Raw genomic sequence first — 18088 nt, 5'->3', positions numbered from 1 at the left:
CGAGTCGTAAAAGAATGCCAAACGCCCAAACTAAATCAAAATTTCCAATTTTTTAAAAATTCAACCCAATAAAAAAAAAAATCTACTTGGAGTTGATTAGGTTTGTTGGATGATGAAATTCCCACATCGACTAATTTAGGGAATAGTCATGGATTTATAATCAATAATACTCTTTTTATTGGTCTGCTAAAAGTGAACAATATCATGTGGATGTGGAGAGTTAAGAGTGATATATTAAAGACTATAAATATGGCCTTAAATTTCATGTAAATTGCATCTTTACATGGTTCGTGTATAAAAGGAACCAAGATTAAATTTTTAATTATAACAAGAAATTGTGATTGTAAAGAATAAAAATTAATTGCGTGTAGGGAAATACCCTTGAATCGATCATCTGCACCCACGAGTCGACAAGCGTCTCGAAGCGGTGTCGACAGTGGATTGGGGAATAGGGAAATGGGGAGACGCAAAAATGCAAGCGGCCAGCCAACTGTCGTTTGATGCTCTCCACCGACGTCCAGCAGCAGGAGCATCAGCAGCAGCAGCAGCAGCTCAGAAGCCCCTTTGTTTTTATTACAACAGAGCGCACAGTTGGCTTTTAGGTTCGTACTTCGTATATTACACTGTTTGTGTGTGTTTGTATGTGCGTGGGGGAGCCCCTCGATTGTGTTCTGTACTCACTCACTCACTCACTCACTCACTCCTACAATCCAAACCCCAATCCTAATCTGTTCTATTGCTTTTTCTGTTGGATTCCATTGATTAATTATCATTTATGACCATGTGGGTATTCATTCAAATTTCCCTTCCATTAGGGCCACATTCTCTATGCTGGCTTTGCCTTGCTTTGCATGATTGCTTCAACTTTTTTTGGGGTTAAATTCTAAAGAACAACTTCAAACGCTGTGATGATTTGTGTTAATTCCATTTTTGTATTAGGTGATACATAATTCAGTGAAAAGAACAAGATAACTCGTTCTTGGGTGATGCGTGAAGCTTGTTGATCACCACGGGTCTGGGATTTGCTTAAATGAGCTGTTTTCATTCACCTACATAACTTCAGGTTAGGAGATTTTATGTCCCAAAGTTCATTGATCACGTATTCATATTGTTGTCCATTGTTATTCTATTTTGCTGTTGCTCAAAACTAGTCATGCTGATTCTGTAAATGGTGTAGTTTTTGCCTGAATTTCTGTTTTCTTGAGTCTCCCATTTAGATCTTCCAAACCATGTATGCCACTTGTGTCTTTGTTTGCACACCGACTCGTGTCTGACTCTGATATCATTTGTAATTGTCCAAACCCACCGCTAGTAAATATTGTTCGCTTTGACCCGTTATGTAACGCCGTCAGCCTCACGGTTTTAGAACACGTCTACTAGGAAGAGGTTTTCACATCCTTATAAGAAATGCTTTGTTCCCTTCTCCAACCAATGTGGGATCTCACAATCCACTCCCCTTGGGGGCCAGCCTCTTTTCTAATACACCGTTCGGTGTTTGGCTTTGATACAATTTGTAATTGGACGTAATTGTCCAATGATATGGACACAATCACTTGACAAGGACATGATATTTAGGATACTTGGCAGTCAAATAAGGCTCTTGTTCTGAGAAGTTTGTTCTTGTTTCTTTTCTAACCCGTTGCTACATAGCAGGAAGTCACTGAACCAACAACATTCATGACCCCCATTGCTATCATTTCCTTGTTCCAATTGCAATGGCAAACAAGAGATTCAGAACACTGACACAAAAAATTGGCTACTGAACTTTCTTCCAAGAAAGTTTTTACGTGAGATCTCACATCGGTTAGAGAGGGGAACGAAGCATTTCTTATAAGGGCGTTGAAACCTCTCCTTCGCAGACGTGTTTTAAAAACCTTGAGAGGAAGCTTGAAGGAAAAATCTAAATAAGACAATATCTGCTTGCGGTGGGATTGGGCTATTACAAATGGTATCAATGGTAGACACCGGGCGGTATGCCAGTGAGGACGCTAGGCCCCAAGGAGGTAGATTGTGAAATCCCATGTTGGTTGGAGAGAGGAACAAAACATTCCTTATAAAGTGTGTGGAAACCTCTCCCCGAGTCGGGAAGTTCAAAAGAAAAAATCTAAAAAAAACAATATATGGTAGCGGTGGACTTGGACTGTTATACTTTGAGTTGTTGGAGAGCAACAGTGATGGCAGTCCTCCATGAAGCCAACAATGGCAGCATGAGACAAGAATTGAATAAGGAACCCCAACCTGATCCCAGAGTTAAAATTTACACTCAATAAGTGGAACTTGAGCAGGGGATTTCATAAGAACATATCAAGACGTGAAACAAAGATCATAAGATCATAATACATTAAGCAATATCCAAAACATCTCATAATGGTATCTCTACCTCGTGTCCTCTGTTCTGCTCCAGATCTTTCTTGTTCTTCCCACAAAGCTAAATTATAAAATCACCCCATGGAATTATATAGACAAAGGAATGACCACATACAATGTAGCTGAAACTGGTTCACTGTTTTGTTTGGTTGCTAAGAAAACTCACGAAGATTTATGAAACAGAGCATCGGAATCCCAGAAAACAGGACAGTTCAAGTAGGATAGTTAATCCACGTGGAATATTGGGGAGAAACAGGTTTTAAAATGGAAGGATGTTATTGGTTGTTAGTGGGTACTTTGTGATGTGAATGGGGCCCACTAATAGACACGCCGGACGATGTTGAACTTGGTCGGTTCTTGGTCGCTGTTCGGTAATGTGATTGGGTGACCACGGTCAAACCAACCCATGAATTTCTTTTCTTTTTAATTCAAATCAACCATTTTTGGTAGTATTGATATTGAATTGACGGTTCGACGATTACTCAAAATCAAGGATCAAAACATTAGTAGATATTGTCCATTTTGGCTCATTATGTATCACCGTCGGCTTCACAATTTAAAAATGTGTCTATTAGGGAGGCAAATCCAAAAACCCATCTATCTTTTTTTCCTCTTAGTCGATGAGCCATTAATAGTATGATGATTTTCGTTAGATAGCACAGTCCAACATGAACTTTACAAGAAAATGAAAAGAGATAAACTCAACATACATAGAAAATCGTAAACTTGTATCAATCTATGAAGTGCGTCATTCGAATGGAGTAAAATTGTTCGTACATAAGTGATATAAATATAAGAGAGAATGAAAATTAAAGGGGGGAAAAGAGGCGAAGATGAGGATCCATTGGTAGACCAACTTCTTCAAACATGATATCATAAACAGAGTTGGTAGGCCTGAAGAAATGAACCAAAAGTTAATCATAATAAGAAATTTGAAGCAACCAATTAGGTGTATAATAAGAACAACCTGCCATCCGATGGGTTCCTCTTCGCAGCAATTAAAGACGAAACATGAGCCGATTGATTCTTCATTCTCCCAAATTTCCCAGTTCCACCCTACAAGTTTTCTGCCATAAAACTTTTTCTCTGTAAATACAAACTTTGTAAATGTGTTACCTTGGTGTATAGAGAAGTCTGTGACGACGACGACTCTCTAACGGTGCAATGCGTTAGAGCAGCATCATCGTCTCGAGCTCTCTAACAAAATATGAGTAAGGAAGATCAGAAAGATGATAACTTGAGTATAGTTCAATTCATGGTTAAAAAAAAAAAGGTTCGACCTTTCTAAGTGTTGGTGCTTCGGGTTGATCATCATGGTATGAATTCGTCCTGGACTTCAGCCTAAGATGTTTCACAACATATATGAACCAATTCCATTCTCAAATAAGGAATTTGATGAACTTGGAAAACTTAGAATACCTGAAAGGCATGGGATTGTGGGAGTGTGCCTGCTGCCGTCTTACCCAGTTCTGATAAACGTGAGTAATGTTGATGCGATGTGGGCTGGTGCCGGTGGAACGCATGTTAAGAGATCTAAAGAAAAGTTCATAATAAGCATATAAATTTGTTAAAAGTTCATAACAGTGTACACTATAGAGCCTTCCCCCTTAGCCTAGCCTATGTAGCCCTCGAACAACCTCCCCTTAATCGAGGCTCCTCGAATAAAGTACACCTTTTGTTCGATACTTGAGTCACTTTTGACTGGACCTTCGAGTCTCACAACTTGTTTGTTCGACATTTGAGGATTCTATTGACATGACTAAGTTAAGGATATGACGCTAATACTAAGTTAGGAATTACGACTCTCCACAATAGTATGATATTGTCTACTTTGATACTATGTTAGGAGTAACGACTCTCTACAATGATATGATATTGTCCACTTTGAGTATAAGTTCTCATGGCTTTACTTTGGGCTTCTCCAAAAGGCTTCGTACGAATGGAGATGTATTCCTTACTTATAAACCTATGATCATTCCCTAAACTTAATAGATTTAATCAAAATAACACGAAGAATTTGACATACAGAGACAAATCCTGGAGAGGAGAGAAGTTTCCAAGGCCTGGATTACTGTTTTGATAGGCTTGATGATAGCTATCTTGATCTGAATGAGCTGCTCCCAATCCCAGTTCCAATCCCAAGCCCACCTGATCATTCAAGCATCAACCAACTCACTTAAACATGGATTAATCCAACCAAAACCAAGCTTTTGAAGGCAAGAAAAGAACTAACATTAGAGGAATTGGCAGAAGTGGTATCATGGTTACTTGGGTTGTTCTTGAAGTTGAGCTGAAAATCCACACAAGGCCCAGAGGAGACAGATTCATCAGTGGCATGGTTTTGAGCCTCCATTGCTTTAGAACAGAGAATTGTTGTGGGAATCAAGGTAATGAAATGAAGATATGAGAGAAGTTCTTGAAAAGAATCCAAATCAGAGTAAAAAACAAAGGGGAATTCCTGTGGGTCCAGACTTGGATTGAGCAGCTACAGCTCTACCCACAGATCTTGGCTTTAATTGTCCATTGTAAAACGAAGTCAAATCAAATTCTCTTTTGTGTGTTTGTTTTGATCAATGAAGTGAATACAGATGAAAAGTTTAGAGAAGTTGTGAAAGAGAGGCAGATGTTTTAGCAGGAAGGTGTAACGCCTCTGCATTGGAATTAATATGGAGATCCTCATGCATGGATCCACCTAATATTCCCAACTCACCAATCCCCCTCTCCACACATATATTTGTTTAGATATCCGAACTTAGCCCCTGATGACTCTGACATTCTTCTACACGACATGGTCACGTTACCTATTTTTTCACATTTTACGAGTGAAGACTATTCTCATGGACCAATATGAGTTATTCGAGCACGATTCGTCCTCACTCACATACATCTCAAGAAAATTCCTAGGTAGATAGTACACTTAATGTAACAGCCTAAGCTCATTGCTAGTAGATATTGTTCCCTTTGATCCGTTACGTATCACCGTCAACCTCATAGTTTGAAAACGCGTCTACTATGGAGAGGGTCTAGTCCTACTCCGACTAGTGCCTCGTACCGTCAAATGACTGACTCTGATACCATTTGTAACAGCTCAAGCCCACCGCTAGCAGATATTGTCGGCTTTGACCTGTTATGTATCGCCGTCAGACTCACGGTTTTAAAATGCGTCTACTATGGAGAGGTCTAGCCTTACTCCGACCAGTGTCTTGCATCGTCTGATGACTAGCTCTGATACCATTTGTAATAGCTCAAACCCACCGCTAGCAAATATTGTCTGCTCTGACCTGTTACGCATCGTCGTTAGCCTCACGGTTTTAAAATGTGTCTACTATGGAGAGCCTCTAGCCCTACTCCGACTAGTGCCTCACACTGTTTAGTGACTAGCTCTGATACCATTTGTAACACCCCAAACCCATTGCTAGCAGATATTGTCCACTTTAATCCGTTACGTATCGCAGTCAGCCTCATGATCTTTTAAAATGGGTTTGTTAGGGAGAAGTTTCCACACCCTTCTTCGTTCCCCTTTGCAACCAATATGAGATCTCACACTTAACTATCGAGTTACTATGATTGAGCCACCGAAAAGAAAGTGCACCATGTTCGTACAAATAGTGACTTTTAATTCTGTCTTTCTTAACCATTATATCCTCAAGATCACTTTACTTTAAATATGGTTTCGGTCCATTCATATACCCATCCTTAAATCATTCCCGTCCGAAAGCAAGACAAGTCTTTTTCATTCCAATTTCATCAATCATATATACATATGAACAAAAGAAAGAAATCTCAAAAAACAAAACCAATAAAGGGTTGTCTAAAGCCCAATGGCGGCGACTCCATTGGAGTAGCCCAATCTGTTGTAAACAAAAAGTTTCTCTAAGCTTCTGCTTCAACTCAACTGCTGCACATCTTCACTAAGCTCTCTAATGAATGGGGTTCAGAGGCTGCAATCTCCTTCACTATTCTTCCATTTCTGTATATCTTAAAAGCTGGAATGGCGCTCACTTTCTCCAACTTCGCCAAATAAGGATGATCTTCTATCTCCACCTGAAACTCTCCCAAATTCAGCATTCTAACTTCAAAATCTCAACTAAGTACTCACTAGATTCTTACCTTGAGAAAGTTCACTGATGGAAACCTCTTGTAAACCTGCTCCAACACTTCCAACCCCTGTTTTTGGTTGCCTTTGTTGCAGAACAAAGCCACACACATCCCTGCCAATTCAAAACTTCAAAAAACAGACTACTTTTTACATGGATGCATCACTTTTCTGCTGCAAGTATTTACCAGGAGAAGTAACGAAGTGTCTAAACCGCTCGTAGCTAGATATAGACACCAAATTGGACCCAAATTTCATGTCTTTGACGTCCTCCCCATGCTGCTTTCTGAGCTGAAGCTGTGCCTCGAACAGAGCCCTCCCCACTTCCTCATTTCCTGGTGTTTCTCTTATCAAAACCTCATAATCTTGAATTGAAGCCTCCCATCGTTCCATCTGGTCACAAAATTGGGACAAATCTTTACAAACAACCTTAATGGCATCAAATAAGGAAGCTCTTTTGAGGCAAAAGTTACTTACTTTAGCATTGCAATCAGCCCTGCGGAGTCTGGCTTTACTGTAACATGGCTGTGCGTGGAGAGCTGCAGTGCAATCTTCAACAGCTTTCTCATACTGCCCGAGCTTCGATCGACAAGCAGCTCGATTGCATAACAAAATTGAGTTATATGGGTCGTTTTCTAATCCTTCACTGTATGCAATACAGGCCTCAGAGAATCTAGATTCCTTGAAAAGTAGATTGCCTCTCAATCGAGCTGATGAAATGAACTTAGCCCATTTTGCCACTCTACTTGCTTCCCTGTTGGTTGGATCAAGCTGTGTTGATTTTTCAGCTGCTTCCACTGCTTCCTCAAACCTGTAAAAAATTCACAAAACCCCAAAACTTATTACTCTCTGAAACGAAGTTCCCAAGTCATAATTTGAAGATCATTTTGATCCCTTTCTTCTAACCTGCCCATGGTCATGTAAACTTGTGCCTCGATGGATAAAATAAGGGCGCTATCAGATACACTAAATGACTTGGTTAGAGTGTTAGCCATCAGGGTTTGACCCTTTTGGTAAATGGAATATGCCTCTAAATGTCTATGGAGCTTCAACAATGCCTCAGCTTGCAGGGCATAGAGTTTATAAGCTGAACAAGAAACAGAGGAAATTGCATGATTGGTCTCTTTGAACAGAGTGTCCCATTCTTGTAACTTTCTTGCTTCAATACACCTACTCAGGCAGCTCTGAAGTGCACGAGCTTTGTTCATGTCGTTTATGTCACTGTAAGGGCCGGATTGTTCCATATGATCCAGTGCTTTCTCAGGCTCTCCAGTTCTGTAATAAGCAAAATGGCAATTCGTGGTGGCTGAGCTTTCAAATGGCGGACAAGTTTTGAACCCAGAAATAAGAACAGAGATTCGTATTATTACCTGAGGTAGATAGTGGCTAGACGTTGATGGGCTCTTTGATAAGAAGGCTGAATCTTTAATGCTTTTTTGCATTCTTCAATGGCTTCCATCAAACGGTTTAAGCCAATCAGAGCAGCTCCTTTGTTGCTGTAGTAAACGGCGTTCTCTGAATCCAAATCTATTGCTCTGTTATACAAAGCCAATGCTTCTTCATATTTCCCCTTTTTGTATGCCTCATTTCCCATGGATTTCAAAACATCCGGCTCTAATTTACCTCTCACGCCTTGAATCTGTCGGAATTCACATGAATTTCTCCGAAGTATGTTCCCCATGTTATTACCTTCAAATCTTGGACTTGAGTTCATCTCTTTCAGCCTTGGACTGTTGTTTGCCGACAGATTCCCACCTCCAGCTTGCTTCAAATTACCCAAAACCGCGCCATTACTTAAAGATGTTCGGATGTGGGTTCTGGGTTCGGTCAATTGTTGCTGGGAATTCATCGCTCTGGTTTGTGCAGAAGAGCCATTGGAGGACGATGTGGAGCTTCTTGCAGCATCGGAAGGTCGTCGACTTTGATTCTTTTGTTGAGAAATCGACGGCCTTGCTTGATCCAAAGTGGGCTTTTTCGGTGTCTTTTGATCTTGTTCCACTGAGTTTCTGGCTGTTGGCGCATCGTCGGAAACAGAGCTCCGGCTCTTCCTTGTTGGGTTCTCTGTTTTGGGTACTTTTAAGTCGACTGGTTCGGTGTTGTTTGTGGGTAATGAATGCACAGAGGTTTTCTTCAACCATTTGCACCGTCGCTGGAAAACCCCTCTCATGAAACCACAACGAGAGAAATCGGCTTCTATTTCCATAATTATCTCTGCAATTAGTTCCTGTAGAAAAAAACAGAGAAAAAACAGAGCAATTCCGACTGCGTTAAAGTTTCTAGGCAGAGACAGATCGAAGAACACAGATTAATCCAAGTAACGTATTGTCTTTTTCCCCTGAAACTTCTCTATCGCCGCCGTCGTTCAGGTGAGTGAGCGGCGGCGTTTTTCTTTGATCAAATCCAGAACCATTGTTGGGTTCATTCATTTAAACGAAAGAAACTTGACGACCGACAAACAATGAAATGAAAGGAAGAGAAGCCAAGAGAAGAATGCATTAAAGATGTATAAAAAAGGGTAACAAAAATAGGATCATACCTCCTTTCTTGTGTTGCAAGCTTGAGGGGAAACTAATGGAGGAAGGAGAAGGAAAGAAGGGGAAAATGGAGTCTCAGGTGGGTGGGTGAGTGGAAATGGAGCAGATTCTTGTTATATATACAGGAACAGAGAGCTCTTCAATTATTTCCTCTGCTCCACTAATCTTTCAAAACAAAGACTTCCCCCTTAAACTTCTTAACCAAATTCTATAACTCTTACTTGAAACCAAGTAAACTAGTCCAAATTCCCCATTCTCGAGCATCCAGAACGAAATAATCCTTATAAACGTGTAGAAACCGACATTAAAAGGAAGCTCGGAAGAAAAAAACCCGAATGGTATCAGAGTCCGACACTAGGCGGACTCTAGAAAGGGTAGATTGTGAGCATTCCTTATAATAGTGTTGAAATCTCTCCCTATTAGACCCGTTTTAAAACCCACCAACAGGGACGATGGGCCCCAGGAAGGGTAGATTGTAAAGTGAGGGGAACAAAGTATTTTTTATTAAAAGGGTGTGGAAATCTCTACCTAGTAGACACGTTTTAAAACCATGAGACAACAGACGTTAGGCTTTAAGAGGGGTAAAGTGTAAGGTGAGGGGAACAAAACATTTCTTACAAGGGCGTAAAAACTTCTCCCCAGTAGACACATGGTGTGAAAATCTCTCTATAGTATACACATTTCAAAACTACGAGGCTGACTCTAAACATTCCTTATAAGGGTGTAAATGACTATATATAACAAGCCAAAGCAGACCATATTTGAACCGGAACCATCACAGGTAGTTCCATTTAGAGTCGCTTCCAAGTAACCAACTTTAAATAATACAAAAAGGGATTCAAGTGAGGGCGCCATTAATATGTAAACAAATACAGCGTCCCTACCCATTTCCATTCTATTTTATTATTGTATAATATGAATTTTACTGCTTTTTATTTATTTATTTATTTATTTATTATTGGATTGAATTACATGTAATATTAAATAAAAAGAGACCCGGATCTTACCACCAAATTTGGTGGACCCGGTTCACATAAAAACAGAGCATCTCAATTTCTTTTTTAAAAGAGAGGTGCATGATTAAGTTGGTCTTGTCTGGTGCACTTTAGATTAATTATTCCTTAATTAAACAAGTTTAATCTACGTATAATCCTCATTTTCTTATTATTTTTTATTTTTAATATTATTTAATTTCTTCAAAAAAATACTGTATGCCACGTGTATTAATTGGGTGGGAAAATAATTAAATGCGATAAATTCCTCTGTCGTTCTCTCATGGCCCAACCTTAATTTTTGTTAGGTGGAGATTAGACCCCTAATCAAGGGCTCAATGTATTCCACTTTATATTAAAATAAAAAAAAAAATAAAAAATGTGGGTTTTCTCTCTTATAATATTCTATTTTAATAATAAAATAATAGAATTTATTTTTTTCTTGGCTTTAATCATATTTTCACTTAATTAATTATATTTTAATTTAGGTATTAGGTAATTAAGTCTTTTAATTAGATGCAAGATTCTGACTAATTATGTATTACTTCCTTAACCATTGACAATATTACGCAGTTTGAAAATTTGTCATTAAATGAATATTCTATTAAAAAGAATTGTATTCTTGAAGTAATCAACAAGATTAGGTAAAAATATGTCTACATTATGTTTTTTTTTATTTTAATTTTAAATGAAGACTATATATGTGATAACGATGAGTTTGATGTTCGATAAATATTCTAATTAGGTTTAAGTTGAGAGGTCTAGTTTATTAATTCTCTATTAATTGTAAAAATGATTTATTAATTGATGTGACATCAGAGTAAATGGGAGTGTATTAAGCACCCGTTGTCTTTCTTGTATGTTTTGTTCTTACTCACGTGCATCTTAGAAAAAAAAATTTAAGTGGTCACCCAACGTAGAATTGAGTCAAGTAAAGTTGACTATGAAGTTCGACGAACAAAACATTCCTTATGAGAATCATGTGGATGACATCGATACATAATGGGTCAAAGGAGACAGTGATGGGCTTAGACTGTTATAAATGGTAGTAGAGTCAGACACGGGGCGGTGTACCAGCGAGGATGCTAGACTCCAAGGGGGGTGGATTATGAGATCTCACGTTGGTTGGAGAGAGGAACGAAACATTTCTTATAAGGGTGTGGAAACCTCTCCCTACTAGACGCATTTTTGACGGTGATATATGAAAAAGACTCATGTTCATTCATTTACACATCTTTCTTTTACTCCAGGATCACAACATATGCTAAAAGGACTCTATGTTAGTTTGTGGGAATAGTTTTCAAACTTTAAGGTAATTAAAGACAAGAGAACGTTGGAGCTATAAGATGCGTGAATTCATGTTCCAAATTTGAAGATATGGCATAATACGTAAAGATTATGGAAATTTGATGTGAGCAATAATTTGAATAAAATTATGGAAATAAGCATAGTACATAAAAAGGTAAGACATTATTAATGAGAACATTCTTTATAATTGAGATAATTGAGACATAATAAGAGTGGTAATGAATTAAATTATATTGGTAAAAAAAAAATGATTGGTAGGATTGGGACATTGATTTATTATAATTTTAATATGCTTCTCTTCCATAAAGTCTTATAAACTGATATCACTATCATCTTGTTCTTTCGCATTAATACCCACCCGATCATCAAAACTACTCTCCAAATTTGTTAAATAAAATAAATAAATAATTTTTTTAATTAAATAAATATATAATATAATATAAATAAAATTGTCTTCTTGTTGGAGTAAATTAATAAATTTGTGCATTGTGGTAATGATAACTTCCACTTTTCATAATTGGTTTGTTAAACTGGATTACAGCTTAATTCCGGGAGATCCCAATTCCAGGAAACAGCCAAAAAACAGGTTACAAAATTGAAATTAAAAGGGTTTTTAGTATTTTCCGCAAATTTAGGGTTTTTTTTTTTTTCTTTTGGTAAATAGAGTAGTGTCTGTGTTTTCGAAGGCACCTCTCTCTTTGTCAAGCCCTGTTAAGGTTCTTCGCTTTCTAGGCGGGATACTTAACGTGTTAGCTACAGCACTGCACGGGTCGATACGCACAGCGCCTAGTATCCTTTGTTTACGGCTAGGACTATTGAGGTATCTAATTAGATTCGCTCCCCTAGCTTTCGTCTCTCAGTGTTAGTGTCAACCCAATAGAGTGCTTTCACCATTGGTGTTCTTTTTTATCTCTACGCATTTCACCGCTCCACCAAAAATTCCCTCTACCCCTACCGTAACCAATATGGACTACCTAATTCAAACTATAAAAAAATTGGGTTGAGTTATTATTATTTTCATTTGGGTTGAGCTAATTTTTTGAAAAAAAAAAACCTAAATTAGCTTGCCGGTTGACATAATCAGACCAACCTGAAAATAGGTAAGAATATCTAATAGTTATGATAGATGTTAGTGATGTATTATGTCTTACGAGATATGTGTAATATGTGATTAGGGTTTTATGTGATTTTGTAAAATAATATTTCCCGCAAATTTAGGATTTTTTTTTTTTTTTTTGGATAGAGTTGTTTACCTGACTTGAGAATTCGACCCATCTGAACTACCTAATTCAAATTATAAAAATTGGGTTGAGTTATTATTATTTTTTATTTGGGTTGAGCTAATTTTTTGAAAAAATCGAAAAAACGCAAGTTAGCTTTCGGGTTGACATAAGCCAACCAGTCCAATAAAAGGGTTACTACGATACAATTTAGCCGTGTACCTTTCAATTTATTATGAAAATTAAGAATATTTAATAGTCTTTTACGTACTCAAAATTTGAATATAGTTTTGAAGTAGGAGGGGGAAGAGATAGGGAGAGGTACATACAAAAACATTGTAACAAAAATGTGGACTTTTTGTCTCCCTAAAAAGCTGTCGGTGTGGTGCGGGTCGGCACGCCCTTTACACTCTTCTTAATTCAATATCGCTACAAACAATAATCCATTCATTATTTATTTATTTATTTTATTTTGTAAAATTTATTTCTCCATTATTATTTTAAATTTCCCTTCCCACCTTTATTTTTTATTTTTTATTTTTTTTATTCCCTCCATTGTGTTACTATACATGCATGATTTATGAATTATTCCAATATATGTTCTCTTTTTTGTTTGAAATTAGATGCTTAAATGTATTATGCATTAATGAACTATATAATATAAATTTTATGAAAAAGTAACGATATTTGAGTTTAAATTTTGAAAGTTATATATATAAATAATTAGGAACCTGTTACCTTAATTTTTGCGTGGGACCCACAAATCATAAATTAAGATTAGCTTTGTGATTGGTACTAGAAAACAAAAAATAAGGTAACTCAATCATAAAAACTTCATAGTTAAACGTGTTTGGTAACTACTTTGAAATTTTTCTAAGATACATGTGAATGAAGATAAAACATGTTGTGTTGGTATGTGAGGATAGTTTTCACTTTTAAAACTAAATAGTAAGCGACGTGACTTTGCCTGTAGAAGAATATCGGGACACACGAGTGCTGAATCTAAATTCTCTAAACGTGAAGCGTTCGAGTTTTAAATAAGATATTTATAAAATAGGGTAGAGTTTTAAAAGGGTGTGATATTAAAAATTATCCTAGTGTAAGGTGAGGCAAAGATATATTCGGAAAATCTGAAAAAGTAAAGAGTGCAAGGCCAACCACCGGACATCCATTTATTTATTTATTTTTATTTTAGACATTTAAAAGAAAATTTAATCTTTTGGCGCACGACCTCTCCTAGCTACTTCCTAAATTGACTTTCCAAAATTCCAATTTTCTTTCACCCATTCAACCCCTCTTCATATTCCAAAATTCCTTCTACATATACAGATGTCTACATGGTGGAGCGGGGATAGGAAAGTCTTTTCCTCTTTTAGCCAGCACCATGGTTCGTAGCCAGGCCTCACTCCGTCTCCATTGGATCTGTTACAAGGGTACCTTAAAAAAAGTAACCTTTTCTCTCCCTAGTCATTTGTCATTTTGGGTTAAGAAGATGTGACAGCGTTGAAAATATATCTATATTAAGCGGGGCGAACATGAAATTGGGTGGGACGGGAACAGATAACCCCTCTCCATTTGAGGCGGGTCCCGCACGTAAAATAGATATATGTAGATACAATATTAGCATGTACTATAGGATATGGAATTAGCTAATGGAAGGCCAAAGAGAAGGGGATTGATTTGCCGACAGAAAAGCAATATATTTTGGGGTTTATTAAAATAAAAATAAATAGCTTTTCAAGATATTGCAAAAAAAAAAAAAAAAAAAAAAAAAAAAAAAAAAAAAAAAAATACAGTCAAAGTTTTCAACTTATAAAAACAGTGTGGCATCTAAAGCTGGATTTGGCTTTTTCTTTTATAATGATAATAATAATGATAATAATAATAATAATAATAAGGTAAAAATTTAGGGCATATTATTGGGGTCCATTTGTGTGGGTTAAAAGTAGCAAGGTTGGGTATGGATGGAGGGTGTATGGAACCCTTCCCAACACTTTCCTTGTTCTAAAAGACAACCACACCGACAAAGCAAGGAGGTGGAGGTGGAGGTGGAGGTGGAGGAGGAGGAGGAGAGCTTTGGTTTGGTTTGGTGGTTGTATCAAGAGCTACGCAAAGTGATGAAGGAAATGTATAAAGCGGCGGTGGTTGTGGCCTCAACGACGAGGTGTGATGATATTGGAGAGCTTGAAATGGAAGGAAGGGCTTGGTATTTGGTGCCTCACATGGGGGTCAAGCCTTGGGATTCAAGGCTGAGATAGAGATAGGGATGCGTATTTGGTGGCTAACACGTAAAGGAGAAGGGATTTATGATCCAAGCTTATCCCTTCCTTCTTGCAACACCATCTTTTCCACCATCTTTTCCACCATCTTTCCCATATGGGTTTTAAAGTGTCTTCATCGCAATCAAGCTGTATGGAACCTACATGCTTTTACGTACCTTCAACTCTCCTTGGTGTATCCAATATTTTGAGTTTTAGTCACATGCTTTTATCCATGTATTAAGGAGTTTTATGTGGACGTAGTCTCATGTATCACATGTTTCTTTTCCAATTATTGTACCCAACAATGTTACATTGATTAATCAAGAGGGAGATCATGGGTTTATAAGAAAGGAACACTGTCACTATTGGTATGAGAGACTTTTTACATTCTAGAGGGTCTTGGTTCTAACATAGTATCAGAGTCATGCTCTTAACTTAACCATTGGCCCTTAACTTAACCATGTCAATGAAATTTTCAAATGTCAAACAAAGAAGTTGTGAGCCTTGAAGATGTAGTCGAAAGTGACCCAGTGTTGAATAAAGAGTGTACTTTGTTCAAGGGCTTCAAAGAAAGGAGTGGAGCCCAGATTAAGAGGAGGCTATCAAAAGTTCCATAGGTATAAGGTATGGTGTATTTTGTTCGAGAGGAGGATTGTTGATGATCATTGAAACAAGTAGTCCCAATCAAAAGTGACTCAAGTGTTAAACAATGGGTGTACTTTGTTCAATAACTCCAAAGAAAAGAGTCAAGCCTCAACTAAGAAGAGGCTGCTCGCGGGTTTCATAAGCCTCAGGTATGGTGTATTATTGTTGCATGTTTCATAAGCCTTAGGTATGATGTATTTTGTTTGAGGGGAGGATTGTTAATGATTATTGAAACAAGTAGTCCCACATTAACTAGATCATGTTTTGGTACGAGGCCTTTTAGGTAAACCAAGAGCCAAATGATCGAAAAAAAATCCACCAAAATCTAGTGTATCGTGGTACTCATGTTGTCACAGCCATGTGCATATCATATTTCTTGAGCCCAAGCCCGCTAGCCATGCAAGCCAAAAATGGTCAATTATACTCGCGACAAGGCCAAAAGGGCCTAAGAAATAGTCCACCAACCACAGCCGACAGCCGAAAAGGCCCGAGATATCGGAACAGCAATAGCCAAGACGATCAAAAGACATACAGACACAAACTCACCCACCCCCCACGCGTGCACATCCAAAGCAAGCCAACGTGCACTGGAACCCTTTGGAGTCTTGTTAAAATGTGTCGACAAGTAAGCGCACTAAGGAGTGGAGAAATGGAGCCGCCCGTTGTCTCCTAGCACCTTCAAATGCCCTTCGTCTCAAATTAGGGTTTAGGGTTTAGAGTTTTGTAGGGTAAGTCTCATTTGATCCATCCAGGGTACACACCATGACAACGACATCTCCTGCCCTAAATCTGTAAGTATAACCTTGTTTGTTCCAGGTGTTACTTCGTTTATGGATTTATTTCTGTTTTTTTTTTTTTTTAAATAATAATAATTCGAATATTTCATGTACTGTAATTATGAATATTATTGCTGAATTGTCATATATGGATTTTATTTTCTTAGAAGAAAGATTCTCTGGTGGAGCTCTCAATCATAGCTAGCTTGATCTTATATTTCTGAGCTTTGACTAAGTCAAAGGCTGATCTGGATACAAGATTCCTTTTTTATTTTTATTTTTTTTTTAATTTTGTAAATAAATGAAGCTAAACATGCCTTAAAATGAATTATTATAATGAAAACATTGAGTGTTTATTTATTTATTTATTTATGTTGTCATATCGACGTTATAATATATTTATTGATTATTTATTTATTTATTTATTTATGTTGTCTAATATTAATATTTTAATTTCATTTATATTATTATTAAAAAAATAAACAAAAGGTTCACGAGCAAGAGTTGAGTTTTTATTGTTGGCAAGTGAATTTGTTTGTTATAAATGATATGATTATTAATTATTCTATGGTCTGGATAGCACATTTTACATCAAATTTTGATTTATATGAAGGCTCACAAAATATTTCTTATAATAATCTTTTTTGACTTTAATAATCGTGACAACAAAATATTTCTTATAATAATTTTTTTTTGACTTTAACGATTGTCAAATCTCACATTGATTGGTCGATTGGGGGGAATAACAAAACTTCTCAGTTTTAAAACTTTGAAAGAAAGCTTAGAAGGGAAAACTCAGAAAAGGACAGTATTTTCTAGAGGTGGGTCTTAACTATTATAAATGGTATCAGAGTTAGACACTGAGTACCGAGCGGAGGAAAAACTTGTAAGGGAAAAGCCAAAAAGGATAATATCTTCTAGTGGTGAGGTTGAACTGTCATAAATGGTATCAAAGCTAGACACCGAAACATTTTTTATAAGGGTGCGAAAATCAAGGGGTGTGCTCACGAAGGAAATCCGTAAGGGAAAACCCACAAAGGAAACCCATAAGAAAAAACCAAAAAAAGATAATATCTTCGGTTACAAATAGTATTAGAGAAAACCCACAAAGAAAGTTGATAAGGAATAACCAAAAAATGACAATACCTTATAGTAGGCTTGAATTGTTACCAATGATATCAAAGAAAACTCATGAAGTAAGCCCGTATGGGAAAACCCAAAAATGGAACAATATCTTCTAGTGGTGAGGTTGAACTGTTATAAATGGTATCAAAGCTAGACACCGAAACATTTCTTATAAGGGCGTGGAAATCAGGGGTGTGCCCACGAAGGAAGCCCGTAAGGGAAAACCCACAAAGGAAACCCATAAGAAAAAACCCAAAAAAGATAATATCTTCCGTTACAAATGGTATTAGAGAAAACCTACAAAGGAAGTTCGTAAGGAAAAAAACCAAAAAATGACAATACCTTTCAGTAAGCTTGAATTGTTACCAATGATATCCGAGAAAACTCATGAAGTAAGTCAGTACATGAAAACCTAAAAACGACAATATCTTATAGTGGTGAGAAAACCCACAAAGGAAGCTCGTAAGGAAAAACTAAAAAATGACAATACCTTCCAGTAGGCTTGAATTGTTATCAATGGTATAAGAGAAAACTCATGAAGGAAGCTGGTACGGGAAAACCCAAAAAGGGGACAATATCTTCTAGTGATGAGTTTGAACCGTTACAAATGATATCAAACCTAGACGACCAATTATTTCCTATAAAGATGTGGAAACGGACCCAAAAAGACATATGTTTCGTATTCAGTTGAGTTTGACCCGTGGCCAGCAACCCCTTTCTGAAATGGAGGGTCCACACGTCTTCTTCACTTCTCAAGCCCTCTT

General features: G+C 37.2%; 2 protein-coding genes and 2 long non-coding RNA genes across 4 annotated transcripts; 1 reads left to right on the top strand and 3 right to left on the bottom strand.

Annotated features, from left to right (window-relative positions):
* Positions 1-351: 351 nt before the first annotated feature.
* Positions 352-1204, top strand: LOC111797075 (uncharacterized). Its single transcript, XR_015421502.1, has 2 exons — positions 352-602; positions 940-1204. It is a non-coding gene; the product is annotated as an uncharacterized LOC111797075 (long non-coding RNA).
* A 1912-nt stretch (positions 1205-3116) lies between these two features.
* On the bottom strand, positions 3117-3574 carry LOC147792169 (uncharacterized). Its single transcript, XR_015421503.1, has 3 exons — positions 3484-3574; positions 3335-3423; positions 3117-3261 (listed from the first exon to the last, which is right to left on the bottom strand). It is a non-coding gene; the product is annotated as an uncharacterized LOC147792169 (long non-coding RNA).
* A 52-nt stretch (positions 3575-3626) lies between these two features.
* Positions 3627-4735, bottom strand: LOC111797072 (uncharacterized). The gene is made up of 4 exons (XM_023679965.2): positions 4601-4735; positions 4394-4515; positions 3787-3900; positions 3627-3708 (listed from the first exon to the last, which is right to left on the bottom strand). Exons 1-4 carry the CDS (start codon positions 4718-4720, stop codon positions 3627-3629), a joined length of 438 nt encoding a protein of 145 aa, XP_023535733.2. The 5' UTR covers positions 4721-4735.
* Positions 4736-6077: 1342 nt separating this feature from the next.
* LOC111797071 (TPR repeat-containing thioredoxin TTL1) lies at positions 6078-9155 on the bottom strand. The gene is made up of 7 exons (XM_023679964.2): positions 9000-9155; positions 7834-8687; positions 7370-7738; positions 6941-7274; positions 6652-6856; positions 6478-6578; positions 6078-6411 (listed from the first exon to the last, which is right to left on the bottom strand). The coding sequence occupies exons 2-7, from the start codon at positions 8664-8666 to the stop codon at positions 6259-6261; spliced, it is 1995 nt and encodes a 664-aa protein (XP_023535732.2). The 5' UTR covers positions 8667-8687; positions 9000-9155; the 3' UTR covers positions 6078-6258.
* Positions 9156-18088: the final 8933 nt, after the last annotated feature.

The sequence above is a fragment of the Cucurbita pepo genome, chromosome 6, assembly GCF_057944985.1.
Source record: "Cucurbita pepo subsp. pepo isolate OVF chromosome 6, ASM5794498v1, whole genome shotgun sequence".
Classification (NCBI taxonomy): domain Eukaryota; kingdom Viridiplantae; phylum Streptophyta; class Magnoliopsida; order Cucurbitales; family Cucurbitaceae; genus Cucurbita; species Cucurbita pepo.
The sequence above is the reverse complement of the archived record's forward strand: the minus strand, read 5'-3'. Positions and strand labels throughout refer to the sequence as shown.